General features: G+C 36.6%; 1 protein-coding gene across 2 annotated transcripts in view; it reads right to left on the bottom strand.

The window, feature by feature from the left end:
• gramd2aa (GRAM domain containing 2Aa) overlaps nucleotides 1–17,640 on the bottom strand; it is a 32,984-nt gene extending 15,344 nt beyond the window's left edge. The window contains exons 1-3 of one of the 2 annotated variants that reach the window (XM_039691003.2): nucleotides 17,507–17,640; nucleotides 10,839–10,940; nucleotides 2,266–2,323 (exon numbers count right to left, since the gene is read on the bottom strand). In XM_039691003.2, coding sequence (XP_039546937.2) covers nucleotides 2,266–2,323; nucleotides 10,839–10,940; nucleotides 17,507–17,619 — 273 coding nt within the window. In that variant the 5' untranslated portion in view covers nucleotides 17,620–17,640. Of the gene's footprint in view, nucleotides 1–2,265; nucleotides 2,324–10,838; nucleotides 10,941–16,794; nucleotides 16,929–17,506 lie in introns of those variants that run through there. The other variant, XM_039691005.2, reaches the window with a different exon arrangement.
• Between the last annotated feature and the right edge of the window lie 734 nt (nucleotides 17,641–18,374).

The following is an 18,374-nucleotide window of genomic DNA, read 5'->3' as shown; positions in this document are numbered from 1 at the left end:
GAAACAATCGCTTTTAAAAAAAATAAATAACAAAGTTTAAGTTTTATAAGCTCAAATGGTCGCCTTGCTCTGTTCTGTGATGCGCGTTCGTGACTCTCCTGTTTAAACTCGTTTATCAAAATGAACGAATCTTTTTTCGTGTCATTTGGTTCATTCAACGAACGAAATGAATGAGTTGACTCGGGAAAAGATTTGTACATTTTGATGAACGAGTTCAAATAGGATAGTCACGAACGCGCATCACAGAACAGAGCAAGACGAGCTTATAAAACCTAAACTTTGTTATTTATTTATTAAATGAACGATCGTTTCGCTTGATAAGTCCCTTAATCATCGTCTGGAATCATTTAAAGCCCTTTGAACAGTTTGCAGTTTGCACTGAAACTGTCTTTTGGACCTTGAATCGTTTGGTTCCCATTGAAGTCCATTATATGTTTTCACCAAAAACCTTAATTTCTTTTCGACTGAAGAAAGAAAGACATGGACATCTTGGATGACATGGGGGTGAGTAAATTATCAGCAAAAGTTTTTTTTAAAAGTGAACTACTCCTTTAAAACACAAGTAAAAGATACGATATCAAATGTATTTTTAGGAAATATAGCACAAACGTACAAAAAGCACTGTCATTTTCTTGTGTCAAATGTTAGTGGAATGTGTTCATAATTATTGTGACGGAGGCTACTACACTAATTCTCCTGAGAGCGCGCTTCACACACTCACTAAACACATCACTACGACACCAGGTGGCTAAAATCATTTCCAAAATGCTGAGTCATTCCTTGAATATGCCGCTTTTTCCAACTCAGGATTTGTTGAACTAAAAATCAGATTTTTTGGAGGAGGATATTTTTATTGTTCAGGAAACAACGAGGATTTATTCATCACATCTTATCCAGAGACTTAAAATTGCTTTAACTACACCATCTGGGAGCAAAATATAACATATCTGACAAACAGGATGAATTGAGATTAATGTACACTGTAAAAGATTACCGTGATTTTAACAGTAAAAGACTATCTAATAACTGTGGTATATCTATTGGTACATTTAATGTATTTTTACTGTAAAATACCATTCCATTTACAGTTTTTAAAAGTGAAAAAGAACAACTAATTGTATAATTTACAGTGAAAAAACGTAAATTGACATTCCCACAATTCCCTGCATGCTTGACACTTTGCATTTGATGTATTACTGTTGAAATAACTGTTTCTTCATAGTTTTCTTAGTTTTTTTTCTAATCAGGATTTTATGTTACATTTAATGTTAAATGAATGTTTATTGCATTTTTAAAATTTCATAAATTCCATTTGTGCAGCTTCTAAGTATTAGTATTAACTTTCTTGAGGAAAAGCTGCTTGTGATGAGCTTTGATTGATCATGTGACTCATCTCTATGGTGATTGTTGGTTGTCAGTGTAGTACAATGGTACAAAACAGATATTAATACTAGGAGGGTAATAGGAGGGTAAATTAACATTACATCAGATAATGAAATACGGTTTATTACTGTAAATTTTAAAGCTACACTGTGTAACTCTTTTAGTTTATTCTTAACTAAAAACACTTAGTTCTTTCAAAAATATGTGTTCATTAATGTAAATTTACTTCGTATTCTCGTGAGTGTATAATACGCTATGAAAATACATACGGGTAAGGGGTTCGCCATGTTGCCCCTCCATCTTGAAAGCACATTAGCCAAAGAGGGACATACCCGTTAATTCAGGCTTACGTTTGAGTTAACACTCATGGACGAGGTCGAACTGGAAGCCATGTTAATCTTGGACTACATTGGCCACCGTAGGAGTTAAAACGACATCGGAATTGAGAGGAACAGAAACTAATATTCACTGGATGGTCATATACCTTTTCACCACTAGATGGGGGTAAAAATCACACAGTGTAGCTTTAAGTTAAGTCTGTTAAACCAATAACGTTGCTACCGTATTTTTGACGATAAAGTGCAACCACAGCTGCCGTTTCTTTACCGTAAAAATTACGGTTTCATTTTTTACAGTGTAAATGTCAATGGAAAGCTTTACAGATCTCCTTTCTTGGTTTATGACAGAATAATGTCATATATTATACAAACAGAATCAAGATAGAAAATGCTTAGAAACACTGTATATGTTCAAATATACTTTCATATTTTGACATTCAGACATTTTAAAACATGAATAAAGTGTCAAACTATGTTTCAGGTCACTGTTATACAGGTTACGCATTACATAATGAAACTGAATCGTATGCCATCTGGTACTTACAGATCCACGGTAGCATTTCTTGAGGTCCTCAAATGACAGATCATCTATTAGATGCACCCTGTAATATATAGAGAGAGAAACATATGTAAGAGGTTCAACCCGAATAACCAACATGATTTAGTTTAAAATTGTCATGATAAGTGCTACAACAAAACTGAGCAAACACAGTCTTCTTAATCTCAGGGTGAACTCATGACAACTTCAGATGACCCTCATTCCTGTAAATGTGTTCATGCTCAGGCCCGAGGCAGAGAGCCGCCCCGTTACACAAACCTTATGACTCTTACATATTCCAGACATGAACTCGTGACATACCAATTAGATTTGATTTTGATGGTCCATTTAGATATTCTGTTGACTGTAAATAAAGTGGCACATGTCAACTAACTCTCATTAGAGTATTAGTAGACTGTTAGAGTTAGGGTTAGTAGAATAAGTTGACATGTACTTGCAAAGTTACTTATAGTCTGTTGGGCAGATATTTAGCAGACTGTCTACTAATACGGTAATGAATTAGTTATATATAGTCAACAGAATGTCTAAAAGGAGATCTTCAAAATAAAATGTCAGATTTTTCCACAGTTTTCTATCCATTTATGGTGTTTCTTTTTATTTTGGGGGTATTTTTGAATTTATTTACTTCAAAAAGTACCATATTTTCTATGTATATTATGCTTATTTTTATGTTGTTGTTTTTTTACCTACATTAAAAATATCATTCCAATAAGTTCTTAGAGCTAAAACCTAAAGATAAAGTGACTTTGCTGTCTTATTTTAGAATGCTCTAAATTACAGTTTGTCCCATTCATTTCTACGGGTGCCCATTTTTGACCCAAATACAAGATTAAGGAGTTTTTTTTCACCCACTTAACAGTGTAGAAGTGAGTCACAAAAACAAATTGTGTGTTCAGGAGGCAAACTTAGGAAAAGTAGCCAAGTCTTGTACCGCTCAGATCAAGGGAAGTATTTTAAAAATATAAATCAAAACTATTTTGCCCACATTTGTCCAGAATACAGTTTTATGGTTAAGATATTTATGAATTAGGTGTTATGCAAACTTGTTTTATATGTAAAGCAGGGTTTAAAATTAAGGACACAAGGCCCCTTTTTGGCTTTTTTTTAAATGGATGTCAATGGAGGAGAGGTTTATGCACTGAATTCATTAGTTTTAAAAAAATGTAGTAGCCCAATTGGCTAAGTGAAATTGAGTGAAAAGTTCATTTTAAACCCTGGGTACAAGTATTTGCGATGGTATAAGGCCCTACTAGAATGGGTATTCCTCAAGGGTCAGTTCTAGGACCGTTTATTTTTAACATTTTACAAGAATGATTTTCCAGAATTTTCAATAAATACTAATTGTCAAATGTATGCAGATAATTGCGTTATTTATGCATCAGCAAGTACTCCAAGTACGGTATTCAAAATGTTAACAAATAAAATGATTTAATCGTCTCTGTGGATGCAAAATAATTGTCTGTCACTATGAACATTTTTTCAACGTGTTCTCTATTAAAAATCAACAATTGCTGATTTTATCATTATGAATGATCAAAACTAAATTAAACAGAGAAAGTTTAGTCTCAATTGCAGTTTGATCAACTTTTTAAAAAAATGTAAAAAAAAATTTAATGGTTTCAAATGGTTTTCAAATTCAAATCTGTTAAAATGGTCATTGCGTAAAACCATTTTAACAGATTTGAATTTGATCTTATATACAGTACCTATTAAAGCAGCCGAGTTTTATAAGCATGCAATGATTTTTTCAAATCTTTTGTGCGACTACTTTGAGTCAGGCTCTCTAATCAGTAGCATCACTTTATATATAGGCTTTTTAAAAGAAGAAGCCTACTAAATAGTTTAGTTCTTACGGTTATTTGTCAATCCTATAGGGGTGCAAGAAGTCATAATTGGGACACACTTTATTTCACCAGACATTCTCCTATTACTACAAGCAATGTCATCAGAAATGAGATTATGACACCAACTCTCTATTCTACAGGCACACAGAGAACATGACGTCCTCTGGCACAAAGGCACATGTTCCTCTATCTCACTGTTGACAGGACAAATGCTTCTGTTAAGCTTTTATCATCATTCAACATAACAGGGAACCCCGCTACACCCACACTCGTGAACACAAACATGTTTCTTTCACACATCATTGTTCCCCAGAAGATACAATTATGTCCCCTTAGGCCGCTATTGTTTCCACTGCACTATGCTGTTGAATCCAATAGAAATGAACATCTATTATAGATGATTCTACTGTATATTCCTTTTGTTGCCACTTGAACACCAATGCTGACATTGGCATGCTTAAACAAATAGAGAGACCCATCTCAGTAGTGTGTGAGGCACAACAAGTGTAATGTGTTTTTCAGAGCAACATGTGATGTGGCTTCCTGTGTGGTGAGTGAGTCGAGAATGGCATACTACACACTAAATGTCAACAATGTGGTATGCGATGTGCACAGAAAATATATATTATACATGGAAGACGTACTACATTTGTCTTTGAGTTGGACCGGAAATATTTTGTTTGCAGGGCTGCATACTCATTTTTGTCCAGTAAAGTGAGGATTTTGCTTCTCTTAATTAATACTACTTAGAAATCACTAGTAGAAAATGTTTGGATTTCCCATAATCCTCTGCACAAGAGCAGCACAAGAATGACAAAATAGAAAAAAGAAATCAGTTAATGTGCATCGTTTACTCTTCATTATAGCATTCAAAATCAAATCGAGCTACAGTTGAACCATTAAATTTTGCTTTTGGATTAATGTTACATGTATATTTTTAATAAATGTTTTAATGCATTCTCTGTCTTTTGAACAAACTGTCAATGAATGAAAGATTGAGATGAGGTCATGTCTGTCTGCAAATCTGCATTTTGTGTTTGGGATCAATGGCCATTGGCTCTCGCAAGTGGGCCTTGCAAAGAAAGGAGGCTTTGGGGGACTTTTAAGTTTCTGTAAACAAATGTTTAGGCATCATAGTTGTATTAACTAAAACATTTGTTTTGGGTGTATATGGTCACCATTATGGTGATCGGTGTTCCTTCTAACTAAGGTTCAAAAACATTATTTCTACATATTGATCATTTCAATATAGCAATCAATAATCAATATAGCTTTATCGGTGCTGGAGCAAAGAAATCTCAATTTAAAAATAAATAAATAAGGTTGACAGAGTCAAATTACATTGTTCAAGTCGAATAAACAGGATTAAATATGGTTGGATTTGCTCACTTAACTGAGGTGATATTAAAACAAAAATTAAAATAGGGATGCACTGATATATCGGCAGGAAAAACTGTCGGCCGATTTAAAGGGGTCATGAACTGGCTTTTTAAATTTTATTATATTGTTGTCTGAGGTCAACTTGTGAGGTTCGCTTGTTTTTTACATTCAAAAACATCTCAAAAAATAAATAAACTGAAAAAACCAAAAAATAAATGAACCGTGAGTGCGGTGAAACTTCTTCAAATACATTCAAAAAGATCAAAATGAAAAAGTAACAGGCTTTTTTCTACCCTAGTTTTGACAGTAGCACCTCATTGCAGTACACAAGATCCAGGGGGCGGAGTCGGATCCAGATCTGAGGGGTGGAGTTGGGTAGGTTTAGGGATCAAGGGTGGAGCTGGGCAGGTTTAGTGGTGGGTTTAGGGATCAGGGGGTGGAGATGGGCAGGTTTAGGGGTGGGTTTAGGGATCAGGGGGTGGAGCTAGGTAGGTTTAGGGGTGGGTTTAGGGATCAGGGGGTGTAGATGGGCAGGTTTAGGGGTGGGTTTAGGGATCAGGGGGTGGAGCTAGGTAGGTTTAGGGGTGGGTTTAGGGATCAGGGGGTGGAGATGGGCAGGTTTAGGTGTGGGTTTAGGGATCAGGGGGTGGAGTTAGGTAGGTTTAGTGGTGGGTTTAGGGATCAGGGGGTGGAGATGGGCAGGTTTAGGGGTGGGTTTAGGGATCAGGGGGTGGAGCTAGGTAGGTTTAGGGGTGGGTTTAGGGATCAGGGGGTGTAGATGGGCAGGTTTAGGGGTGGGTTTAGGGATCAGGGGGTGGAGCTAGGTAGGTTTAGGTGTGGGTTTAGGGATCAGGGGGTGGAGATGGGCAGGTTTAGGGGTGGGTTTAGGGATCAGGGGGTGGAGATGGGCAGGTTTAGGTGTGGGTTTAGGGATCAGGGGGTGGAGTTAGGTAGGTTTAGTGGTGGGTTTAGGGATCAGGGGGTGGAGCTGGGTAGGTTTATGGGTGGATTTAGGGATCAGGGGTGGAGCTGGCTAGGTTTAGGGGTGGGTTTAGGGATCAGGGGGTGGAGATGGGCAGGTTTAGGGGTGGGTTTAGGGATCAGGGGGTGGAGATGGGCAGGTTTAGGTGTGGGTTTAGGGATCAGGGGGTGGAGTTAGGTAGGTTTAGTGGTGGGTTTAGGGATCAGGGGGTGGAGCTGGGTAGGTTTATGGGTGGATTTAGGGATCAGGGGTGGAGCTGGCTAGGTTTAGGGGTGGGTTTAGGGATCAGGGGGTGGAGCTGGGTAGGTTTAGGGGTGGGTTTAGGGATCAAGGGGTGGAGTTGGGTATGTTTAGGGATCAGGGGGTGGAGCTGGGTAGGTTTAGGGGTGGGTTTAGTGATCAGGGGGTGGAGCTGGGTAGGTTTAGGTGTGGGTTTAGGGATCAGGGGTGGAGCTGGGTGGGTTTAGGGATCAGGGATGGAGCTTGGTAGGTTTAGGGGTGGGTTTAGGGATCAAGGGGTGGAGTTGGGTATGTTTAGGGATCAGGGGGTGGAGCTGGGTAGGTTTAGGGGTGGGTTTAGTGATCAGGGGGTGGAGCTGGGTAGGTTTAGGGGTGAGTTTAGGGATCAGGGGGTGGAGCTGGGTAGGTTTAAGGATTGGGGAAGGGGGGCTGGGTAGGTTTAGGGGTGAGTTTAGGGATCAGGGGGTGGAGCTGGGTAGGTTTAGGTATATGTAAGGCTGGAGGAGTGGGATCTGGATTCGACTCCTCCCCATGGATTTCTTGTTCAGCAGTGAGGACCATCTCAGTTTTGAGCACGGCTCAAAAACGCTCGGTTTTTATGGGCGTCTTGCATTGAAGACTTGGACGTAAACGCCCACTGCTGAGAGTGGATGACAGTTTTGCATATTATAATGAGTTTCATTCTCGATCCGGTTTGTCATCATGAGGTAGGCATCTATGTTATTCAGCTATGCGTGTAATGCGTGAATTGGTGGGCGGGGATAAACCGGCCGTGTTGAAGTAGGCGTTGATCTTCTGCGGGGGTGGTGTTTAATCCTTTTCGACGTCATAGTTCCCCACTTTGAAAAACGAGTCGTTTGCAGAGCCTGGTGTCAATGAAAGCTTTTATTGGACTAACAAGGACGTTTTCAGTTCTGAAACTTACAGGATATTCTTATAATATGATAACCTCTTAGATGTCAAAAGCTTGATTTATCAGTTCATCACCCCTTTAAATAGATGAACTCGTTTCTCTTTGATCCCGAAGCAACAAAAATGTATCAGAAATCATCATCCACTTGCAGATACCTTTAAAACGACAGTAAACACAAACACTGCTGAGTCTCCTGTGCTATGCAGACATGAGTCACAAGCTCTTATTCTGCTCACGGCGAGTGTTTCAGACTGACAGTGTGTGTGTGTGTGTGTGCCCTTGGCTGAGCTTCTGCATAGCCAGGCGGATTAACAGCCAAAACACATCTCGAGCCAGAAACAGAATATGTCCCAGTGTACGGTCAATAATTCATATAGAAGCAAGTAAAAGGGGACAAAGACCGTCAAACGTGGACTTTTACAGAGGAAACACAACACAGGCTCTGTGACACTGAGCTGTTCAGTCATTCAGTGGATATAACTGTGAGCACATGATCTAGTGCTCAACTAAACCCGGTCTGGAAGCACACTACACTTAAGAAGTGCACAAGTACACTTATAACGGATATAATTGCGGTTTCATTCATTCCTAACATTCCCAACTTCAATAGAAGAGAAATGCACTTATTTGTATTGAATGTAGTGTACTTCAAATGTTAAAAGTATATTTAAAAAAATAATACTAATCAAATAAAAAGGTTGTTTAAGTGTACTTACTTACATGAATATGCTTAACACTTAAATACACGTTGTAATAACGTCAAAATAAAAGTTTTACTTCAAAATAAGAGTATATTGATAAAATGTTAAAGTGTTGACTAACATACTAAAGCTCAGGTAAAGTACTTGATTATAATTTTAACATTAATGTGTTACTCAATTTTACAATTCAAGTTAATATTTTAGTTGCAACTACACTACTAGATTCCATACATATTTCAATAAATTATAATGGTAGCACTTTAGTTTAGGGTCAAATTCTCACTATTAACTGGCAGCTTATTAACATGAATATTAGCTGTTTATTAGTACTTATAAAGCACATATTAATGCCTTATTCTGCATGACCATATTTTACATCTCTTAAACTGAACAACTACCTTAGTAACTATTAATAAGCAGAAATTAAGAGTTTATTGAGGCAAAAGTCATAGTTAATAGCAAGAATTAGACCCTAAAATAAAATGTGACTGAAATTATATTAAAGTATATATAGTTTAACAAATGCTTGTCAGTACATTAAGCAGGGCAATAAAAGCACTTTTGAAATTTAACGTGCAGTTCGGTTTCTGAAAAGACATTAATTTCACACTTAAGTATATGCTTTTAATGTAATACTGTATTTAAAAGTGTTTTTATTTTTTTTTTCACAAGGTAAGTTCTTGAATCAAAGAAGCTTAAGGGTCACATAAGGGGTATCGATTTCATAATAAAACATTTTGATGAGTTTATTTTATTTTATTGTAAATTTAATTTGAATAAAGGTTTTGGTCACTGCATAAAACATTTGTGTCAAGTTTGATGACTTTACCATCACTAATATAGTAATAGAATAGGAGTGTGTTGTTTTTTTTTATTGGTGCCACTTATGATTATTGATGCTAAGACTGGAGCGTACCGTACATTTCCATCACAGAGATTGTATTAACCCTCTGATGGTCCACAGGGTCTGTTGGACCCCAAATGACTTGTGCACAAATTAAAAAAATAAATGTTCTCCTGGTCCAAATGGTATAAAAAGTTTCTACGGCTCTCAACACTGTCTAGATCTACAAAAAAAAAAAAAAAAAATTAAATTGGAATGATATCTGTTTTTATGTTGGCTTGTCACACTCGTGGTCTTCGCACTAAAAAAACCCCACAAAATCACCATCGAAATTAGAAACAACGCAGAACACATAGACAGAAATGACACAAATAAAGTGTCACACTTCCAACAATGCAAAAAAATCATGCTCACCACACACACACACACATACATAGAGGAATACATTTTTGAAACTATAAAAATTGTTCTCTTATCATTTGTAAAATAAAATCATCCAAAATGCGGAACCACCACAAAAATACATTTGTAACACCGACACATTGAAAATTTACGTACACACACACACACACACACACACACACACACACACTCAAATCTCCAACATTTCTCTTTGTAACGTTGTTCAGGTTTGATTCTAATCATAATGTAATATTATTGAAAAACTAGTTGTTGTTTTTTCAGTACAAAAAAGCTAAACTTTGACAAAAAGTATTTTATTTTTTGTTATAATTGTGATTTTATAATATTTAGATATGAATCCAACTTGTGAAAAGATACCTTTGGTTAGTAAAACAGCAAATAGCATATATTGGAGCTCTAAAAAATGGACAGAAATCTTACATTAAACCATGTAAAATGATCCATGTTATCCACATGAATGAAAATTTGAAATATGGGTCTTTTATAAATTGAATTTTACATAAAATGCTGTTTTTTTTAGGAAAAAAGCCATTTAAATAAATATTTATTTATTTATAGAAATTTAAAAGATATCATAAATCCTCCAAAAACTGCACAAATGTTAAGTAAAAACATTAATAAACCACGTAAAATTATTTGTAAAAAAAAAAAAAAATACTATTCTGTTACAAAACCATGTAAATTACATTTGTAAAAAAAAAATAAAAAAATTCTATTCTGTTACAAAATTAAATATTATTGTCTGGGGTCCAATAGACCCCAAAGACCAAGCGCGTGATTCCCAAATGAAGACCATCAGAGGGTTAAATTGTAAATATTGTAATAAATTTAGAGTTATTTGTGAACATGCTACAGTAAAAATCATTATTCATCATGAGATGGTGTCACAGAATGTGATTGTACTAAACTAATATTTTACCTAAAAATAATATATGCAAATATTAAACGTCTTTCCGTTCAAATATTCCATTAAAATAGCTTTGTTTATTGGGGAGGGAAGCCAAAAAGTGAGAGTATGTTACTTTCCTGATGAATATCTATTATAACTGCCTCATCATAACTAATACATTTTCCAAATCACCGAACTGCTGGAAAATCCCACAATAACACGAGGTGAACATGCAAACTCCACATAGAAAGGCTCAAACCCTGGACCTTCTCACTTCATCCACATTCAACTTATGATACGATATAAAGCCGAGTCTCCTTTCACACTCAAGTCCTAACTCGCCTGAAATGCATGTCCTCGTCCTTCGAGGGCTCCGGCTGATCGTGAGGTGTGAGGAGCCCGATGTCTTCAGCCGGATCCTGATGATCACTCATGGTCTTAGGCCTGCAAAACACACAAACACACACAAACAAGACGTCATACGCACTTCTAATAAGCATTTAGCCTTTTCCCATAGCAAAAGAGCACATGCTATTTCTGGGCTTCAATTAGAAAGCTGTGATAAACGGGCCGCTGCTGAGAACGCCGCTCTACTGTATGGCCTCTTCTTCCCTTGTTATCTTTAATTGGGAAGCTTCATTAGGCGCGGGTTTGAGTCATCTCTGTGTGCACTGACAGGCCGGTTCCTGTTTTTGAAGGTCACATCATTTGATCCGCTGTTGAATACACCCCAGAGACAACACACGCTGTGACGCCACACACACACACAGCTGGTGCGCTGCTCCTCTAAAACGCTTAACTAGCAGTTCTCCTGCTGATACACCTCAGGACAGCAATGAGAGGAGGGCAGAGAGCAACATGTGCAACCTAATACAAAGAGAAATACATAGACAAGAGGATTAAACAGCCAGCGCATGATAATAGTAATTGGATGACAATTACTGAAGTGTTTTTAAAGGGTCATGTCACACATTTCATCATTATTTTTATTTATTTTTCACCTGACACGAATGAAGCGGGGCATTTTGTGCGACTGTGCCTTTAAGAAACGCCCCCTTCACATGTGAACTGGGGAAAAAGCTCTTTGCTCCGCCTACACACACACACATGCAGGTTTGCTATTTGGTGTATACTGGTGTACCTTTGGTGTACTTGTAACATCAAACAACACACTAGTTATCATCAAGTACTTTACTTCAAAATAAGTGTAGCTACTCCTTTAAAGCACAACAAAAGATTATTAAAACATAATGATTTAAAATGCGCCTTAAAGATATTAAAAGTTTCTCTTTTTTACAATTAACTTCTTGGATGGTGTAAAATTATTTAAAGCAAGACAAAACTTTGCTAATCAAGATGTGTAAACATAAGCAGGGGAGATGGATATATGATATCATTTTTAAAAGTGTGATTTCTAAAGGTCATGTAAATTAATAAAGTCATGTACATTGCTGTAATGAATTTACAGCTCACAATTATGACTTTATAACACGCAATTCTGAATTTATATCTCGCTATTTTGAAATATAAAGTCAGAATTGCGCGATAAAAAGTCAGAATTGCGTGATATAAAGTCAGAATTGCGAGATATAAAGTCAGAATTGCGAGATATAAAGTCAGACTTGCGAGTGATATATTAATTCAGAATTGCAAGATATAAAGTCAGAATTGTATGATAGTCAGAATTGCGTGATATAAACAACAGAATTGTGAGAAAGTCAGAATTGCGAGATATAAAGACAGAATTGTGAGATATTAAGTCAGAATTGTGAGATAGTCAGAATTGCATGATATAAAGTCAGAATTGTGAGATAGTCAGAATTGCGAGATATAAAGTCAGAATTGTGAGATATAGTCAGAATTGCGAGATATAAAGACAGAATTGTGAGATAGTCAGAATTGCATGATATAAAGTCAGAATTGTGAGATAGTCAGAATTGCGTGTTATAAAGACAGAATTGTGAGATATTAAGTCAGAATTGTGAGATAGTCAGAATTGCATGATATAAAGTCTGAATTGCGAGATATAAAGTCAGAATTGCGAGATAGTCAAGATTGCGTGTTATAAAGACAGAATTGTGAGATATTAAGTCAGAATTGTGAGATAAAGTCAGAATTACGTGTTATAAAGTCAGAATTACGTGTTATAAAGTCAGAATTGTGAGATATAAAGTCCGAATTCTGAGTTATAAAGTAAAAATTGCGAGATATAAAGTCAGAATTGTGAGATATAAAGTCAGAATTGCGTGACAAAAAGTCAGAATTCAGGGTCAATTCAGGGTCGGGTCATCGGCTGCTGAACTGTTTTATATCATATATGATTGCGACTGTCCTAAATATTGAAGGTTAATCAGTGCCCTCCTTGTTTCTCTCTATATTAATACGCATTTACAAGGCAGGATAACTACTAATCCATTTAGCCAAATCAACATTAGCATAGCTTACAGGCACAGAAGCCTCTCTTAAAGACACACCACCTGACAATGGCTCATGCTGCAAACGTTGTAAACAAGGCATAAAGGCTTGACAACTTTCTTAAAAATAAAGGTTCCAACAGTGAGTTTTCACAGAACCATCATTCTGGGTTCTCCAAAGAACCTTTCAGTGAACCGTTCTTAAAATAACCTTTTTTTCTTAATGTGAAGAACATTTTAAGAACCTTTTCCACACTATAAAGAACCTTTTATGCGATGGAAAGGCTCCATAAATATTAAAGGTACTTTATATAACCATTTGGAATAAAGAGCCTATATAACCTTCATTATTAGCATCTGAATACACATTAAACAAACTTTAAACAAACATCCTGCTTGTAGATGGAAAAGCATGTCTACCAAATCAACTTAGGTAAATGAATGTCTGTCTAAATGTGTCTAAACAACAGGCAGCCGTTCAGTGACGTAACTTAACCACCTCAGTTAACTAGCATTCAAACTTAAACTAACTTAAATGTCTAAAATGAATGCTTTTTGGATTCATAATTAGCCATATAACTAATAGAGCATATTTTACAGCTATTCAAATACAGTAAGACAAGATACAGCTGTAGTAACATCAGTATTATCTAATGTGTTAATGTTACTGGTTTCGAGCGGGCGATGACAGGAGGTTTCGCTGTATAAAGGGCTTCATAACAGAGACAGCTGTTCATGTAACGTCTGCAGGCGGTCCACACACACAAGAGCTTTCTGACGGATATTTAGCAAGCCATTCACAACAAACTGTATTGTGAGGACATGCTAATGAGCTTACTTTGCTGGAAAACACCTGTGTGCTTTATGTCAGTAGGTTTACATAAGACAACAATTCTGTGTTTCATTTCAACATTACTGTCTGGCACACTTCCTCTCCTAACTTTAGAGGTGGGCGATATGACCAAAATCCAGAAAAGACCAGCTATGACTCATTTTATTTCACAATAGTTATTTTTGTCACAAGAAAATAAGTTAAAAGTATAACAGTGAACAAAGAAACTAGGCTAGGGAAACAAACTACACTAGTCCAAAAACACAAATTAAATAGACCTGAAAAACTTCAAAACATTAAAAATAAGAAATACTACACACATTTTATAAAGTAATCAAATGTAGAAAATAAACACTGCATGTTAACTGTGTATATTAAATATAGGCTACATTTAATCTTAAAATAACAAGTGAATGATTTTCACTGTTTCATCAACATTAATGACGAAATGAAGTAGGAATATTAGGCTGCTGTCACTTTAAGACCGAATGCACAAATCGCATGCGTTTTCTTTCTCAAATGTTCATGTTCACTGTGTTTATGAAGATACTTGCAAAGATAGGCATTTTGACACATAAGTATATTGAATAGTTCAAGCCCAATAGAGTGGCGAAGTGATGACGTCACTTTGTAGGACAACTCGGAAGCTAGCGGCGCATGGGTTCCCTCGGTCGAAAAGCAATGCATTTTCTCCATAGACTTTTGGAAAATCGCAAAAAAATAAGATCTGTGTTTAACAAAGAGTTGTGACCCTTACACATTTTGTCTATCAAGATAATCTTTACAAGTTAATCCAAAATGTATAAATTTTGAAGCCTATATAAAGATTTTAAAAAACACTATCAGCAGGGTTGGGTATCGAGAATCGAGTATCGATTGGAACCGGGACTAACTTTTCGTTTTTCCCGGAATCGTTCAAAAGTTAAAATTTCAATTCCTAGTTTCGATATTCACAGTCCGCCGAGCGGAAGAAGAAACCGCTGAACAACACCAACGAAGAAGCGTCTACCGGAAGTGTTGGCATAACCACGCGAGTCGAACATGAGTAGCTTACGTCGGCGATCCAAAGTGTGGCTTCACTTTTCTAAAAATTAACGAAATCTCGGCAAAATGCAAAATTTGTGACAAGTATTTGTGACAGAAGGAGTATTTCCTTCAGAAAGACCGTTGGTTAGCAAGGTTAGCTAAACTTTTTTGACCCTGCCTCTTAAAAGAATCGAAATCGAGAATCGTTAGGAACCGGAATCGGAATCAGAATCGTTCAAATTCAAACGATACCCAACCCTAACTATCAGACACAATAAAGTTTAAAAAAAACATAAGCAGGTTATAACTTCGGCACTCTATTAGGCATTAATAAAAAAATAAATAAAATTCAGTTTTCTTCAATTGCGCTATATGAGCAGCAGCTTTATGTGTGCTCTTAGACAGCGTGCGCATATAGCGAAATGAGTTGCCTTTTGCTACTATTAAAATCACTTGTTTTAAATCCGCAACGCTTAAAACGGTAGACAAATAATACGCTTTCTGGACCGCTCGCAGCAACGTCACATCAGCGAAACCACAATAGAGTCCTCGAGAGTCCAAAATCTTTACCAGTTGATACATTTCAACTGGTTAATGGTGTCTACTGGTGTATTTTGTCTACTAAAGGTAATCATAATTTCTGCCAAAAACACCCTAGTTGGTGCATTTATTGTTACTACTGTAAAACCATAAAAAATTCATGAGAGGTGTCACCTTATTTTTGATTGGTTAACATCATTTTTGGAATTTTGGTAAAAACGATGGTTGTTCTTGTGGTAATTTCTGGAAATTCTGAACTCTCATATACATCACATTTGGTTATGTATTATTGTAAATAGTTAAGTGGACTCGCTGTGACTGGTGACCTACATACACGTCTTAACTCCTCTTGGCCTGCTCCACTGCCCTTTCCATTTATAAACACATAGCAGTTTATATATACAGTTTGTAGTGGATATAAAAAAAAAAAATTGTACTAGCTAAAAAAAAAAAAAAAAAAACTTGTGATAAAAATATGCTGTCTACTGTGAGTATAGTAGGCCTACATACTAGCAACCGACCACCAGACATATCTGTGAGGTAACTGTTCAATAAAGCCATTTTATAGCCGCCTAAACTTAACTGTGATAAAATCACTGTAAAGCAATGCATCAAACAAACTGATGGTGAACATATAATAAAATAAAATCAAATACATTTATTAATTATAGTAATAATAACCTGAATAAAACTAATAAATATCCGCTAAGTAAATCGATATAAAAAGCAATGTAGCAACTTTGCACACTACTAAAGTACAGCAGCCTATATGGCAATTTATTTGTATTCCCAGCTAATAAAACATATTCAAAGGACGTTTTGTTAACGTTCCCATTCTGTTATGAAAAATGTTATTTTTCTTGATTTTTTTTGTTGTTTTTTTGTAAACATTATGGGAACATTAGCCTACTTTTGAATTTTCTCAACGTTCTGAAACAAGTAGTAACAAAAATCTTTAGATGAACATCCAACTAAAACATTTCACAAAAACTAAATGTGATGTATATTCTCTGAGTGAACAACAATTTAAACCTTTTGAATGCAGATGTATGAATTAAACCGTAGTAGGCTGTCTCACTACTTTCGCGGGTTTCTTCGTATGTCGTCATAGTTGGGTAAACTTATAGCGGGAACTAAATTATTTTTTGAGCTCCAGTTTGCTTAAATAGAAAAAGAAAATCGCCACAATAGTGTTTTCACAATTTTCAAAATAGGGAAAAATAGATAGATTGAAAACGGAAGTCAGTAGAGAAAGATGTCAATTTGACCATCACGTCCACAGCCGCTGTTTCACCATCACTCACAGCAGTAGTTGTTTTGTAATTTGATACAATATAGGCTAAGGCTACTACATATAGAATAGTGTTATAAATCAAATGTACATACATTAAAATATATATACAAAACGTTGCAGGATTTATGATACTGATGACCGTAAAAACGCGTCATCACAGTGTGTGAAAAAGATCCGTTGACAGACACGTACCTGAGGAAATATCCAAACCCTCGCTCGACGTGTCCCATAGAGGTGAGTAATGTTAACACAAAAACATCCTTACCGGCGTTACAACAGTCCGTGTTTATGAATGTAAAGTGTCATAACTAAGTGTGATGTGATCGTTATGTAGTCAGTGTGATGTCTTATGAGAGCTACGTAAGCAGCATTAGCGACTCGTGGTGTTATTAAGAAGCTCCTGGAACTCCCTCTGGATTTATTCCAGCGCGCGCGCACACACACACACACACACACACACACACACACACACACTGACTGACATGCTGCTGAATCGGAATAACTACCGTTTGAAATCAATTATTTTTTCCAGTCCAGACACTTTTGACAACGACTGACGAAGTAAATGTCCGTAGACGTCTATAAAACGAATCTGTTGTCTTCGCTTCACAGCCTACTATCATAAAGAAAGCATTTCAAAATAATTTTGTTATTATTATTGTTAGCCTATTATTATTTTACTTATAATTATTTTATATAGTCATATTGTCAAAAAATCATATTAAAATCCAAAGTGAAAATGTAAAAAGTATAGTCTAAATCACACATAAACAGCCAGGAATAACTGGGGACATTCACATTGTGGCGATAATAAATATCTGACAGTTGAGGTTTTTAAGTTCGGCATTAATAAAAGACACGGGTCAACAGTCAGTCCACACGCTATAATGCATCTGAGCCTCACCGGTCCTCCCGAGTACGACAGGTCCTGGTGCTGTGAGCATGGGGGCGTCTCTGTGCCTCAGGCCCCTCCGTTGAAGGAGCCTCAGAACTGGCTGCGTATATAGTGCATCCCATGAAATCCCAGATATCCGATGCAGACTTGCTTAGCAGCAAGAGGAAAGGTGTACTTCCATGCCCTTGCAGGACATCAGAGGAAAAGTCATTGCCTCAGCATCTCCCTGCCTCCCTCCCATCCCCCCTGCCATCCACGGTAATCAGATTTTACATTCACAATCCACAAAATCATCCCGCATAATCTCCACTGCTGCATCACGTTGCACACAAAAAGCTCCTTTTGTCACAGACAAAGCACTTTACACAAGCTGAAAGGGCTTTATTGTGCAAATATTCAAAACAATGACCCTTTCAGATATTGTTATTGTTGTCATATGACTGTCTAACAGCATTAGAGCAATAAGGCAAGTGAATTAAAATGTTAGGGATTTGGAATTTCATGCATCCGAGGGTTTTAACGGTGAAGGATTTGTAATATTTCCAGCAATTTATTGAGTCTTCTAAACATAACCGGACGCATGCGTGGTGAAGATAAACGATGCGCGGCAGAAAACGTGCAGGGGGTGCTTTGAGTACCAACATATTTGGCATTTTTGGGGACAGGGACACGTTTACTGACTGGAGAAGGATTTTTCAGCACGCATGTTATTCCTGGATTAAAGGGATAGTTCACTTTGAAATTAATTTTTGATATGTTTTAGCTTACCTCAAGGGCATCCAAGATGTAGGTGTCTTTGTTTCCGCAGTATTTTCAATTTTGATAATTTTAGGTCAAACCGTTCTTGTCTGTCAGTCATATAATAAAGGTCTATGGT

This window comes from Pimephales promelas, chromosome 1 (assembly GCF_988280905.1).
Source record: "Pimephales promelas chromosome 1, fPimPro1.hap1.1, whole genome shotgun sequence".
Taxonomy (NCBI): Eukaryota; Metazoa; Chordata; class Actinopteri; order Cypriniformes; family Leuciscidae; genus Pimephales; species Pimephales promelas.
This window is presented reverse-complemented; position numbering and strand designations above follow the sequence as displayed.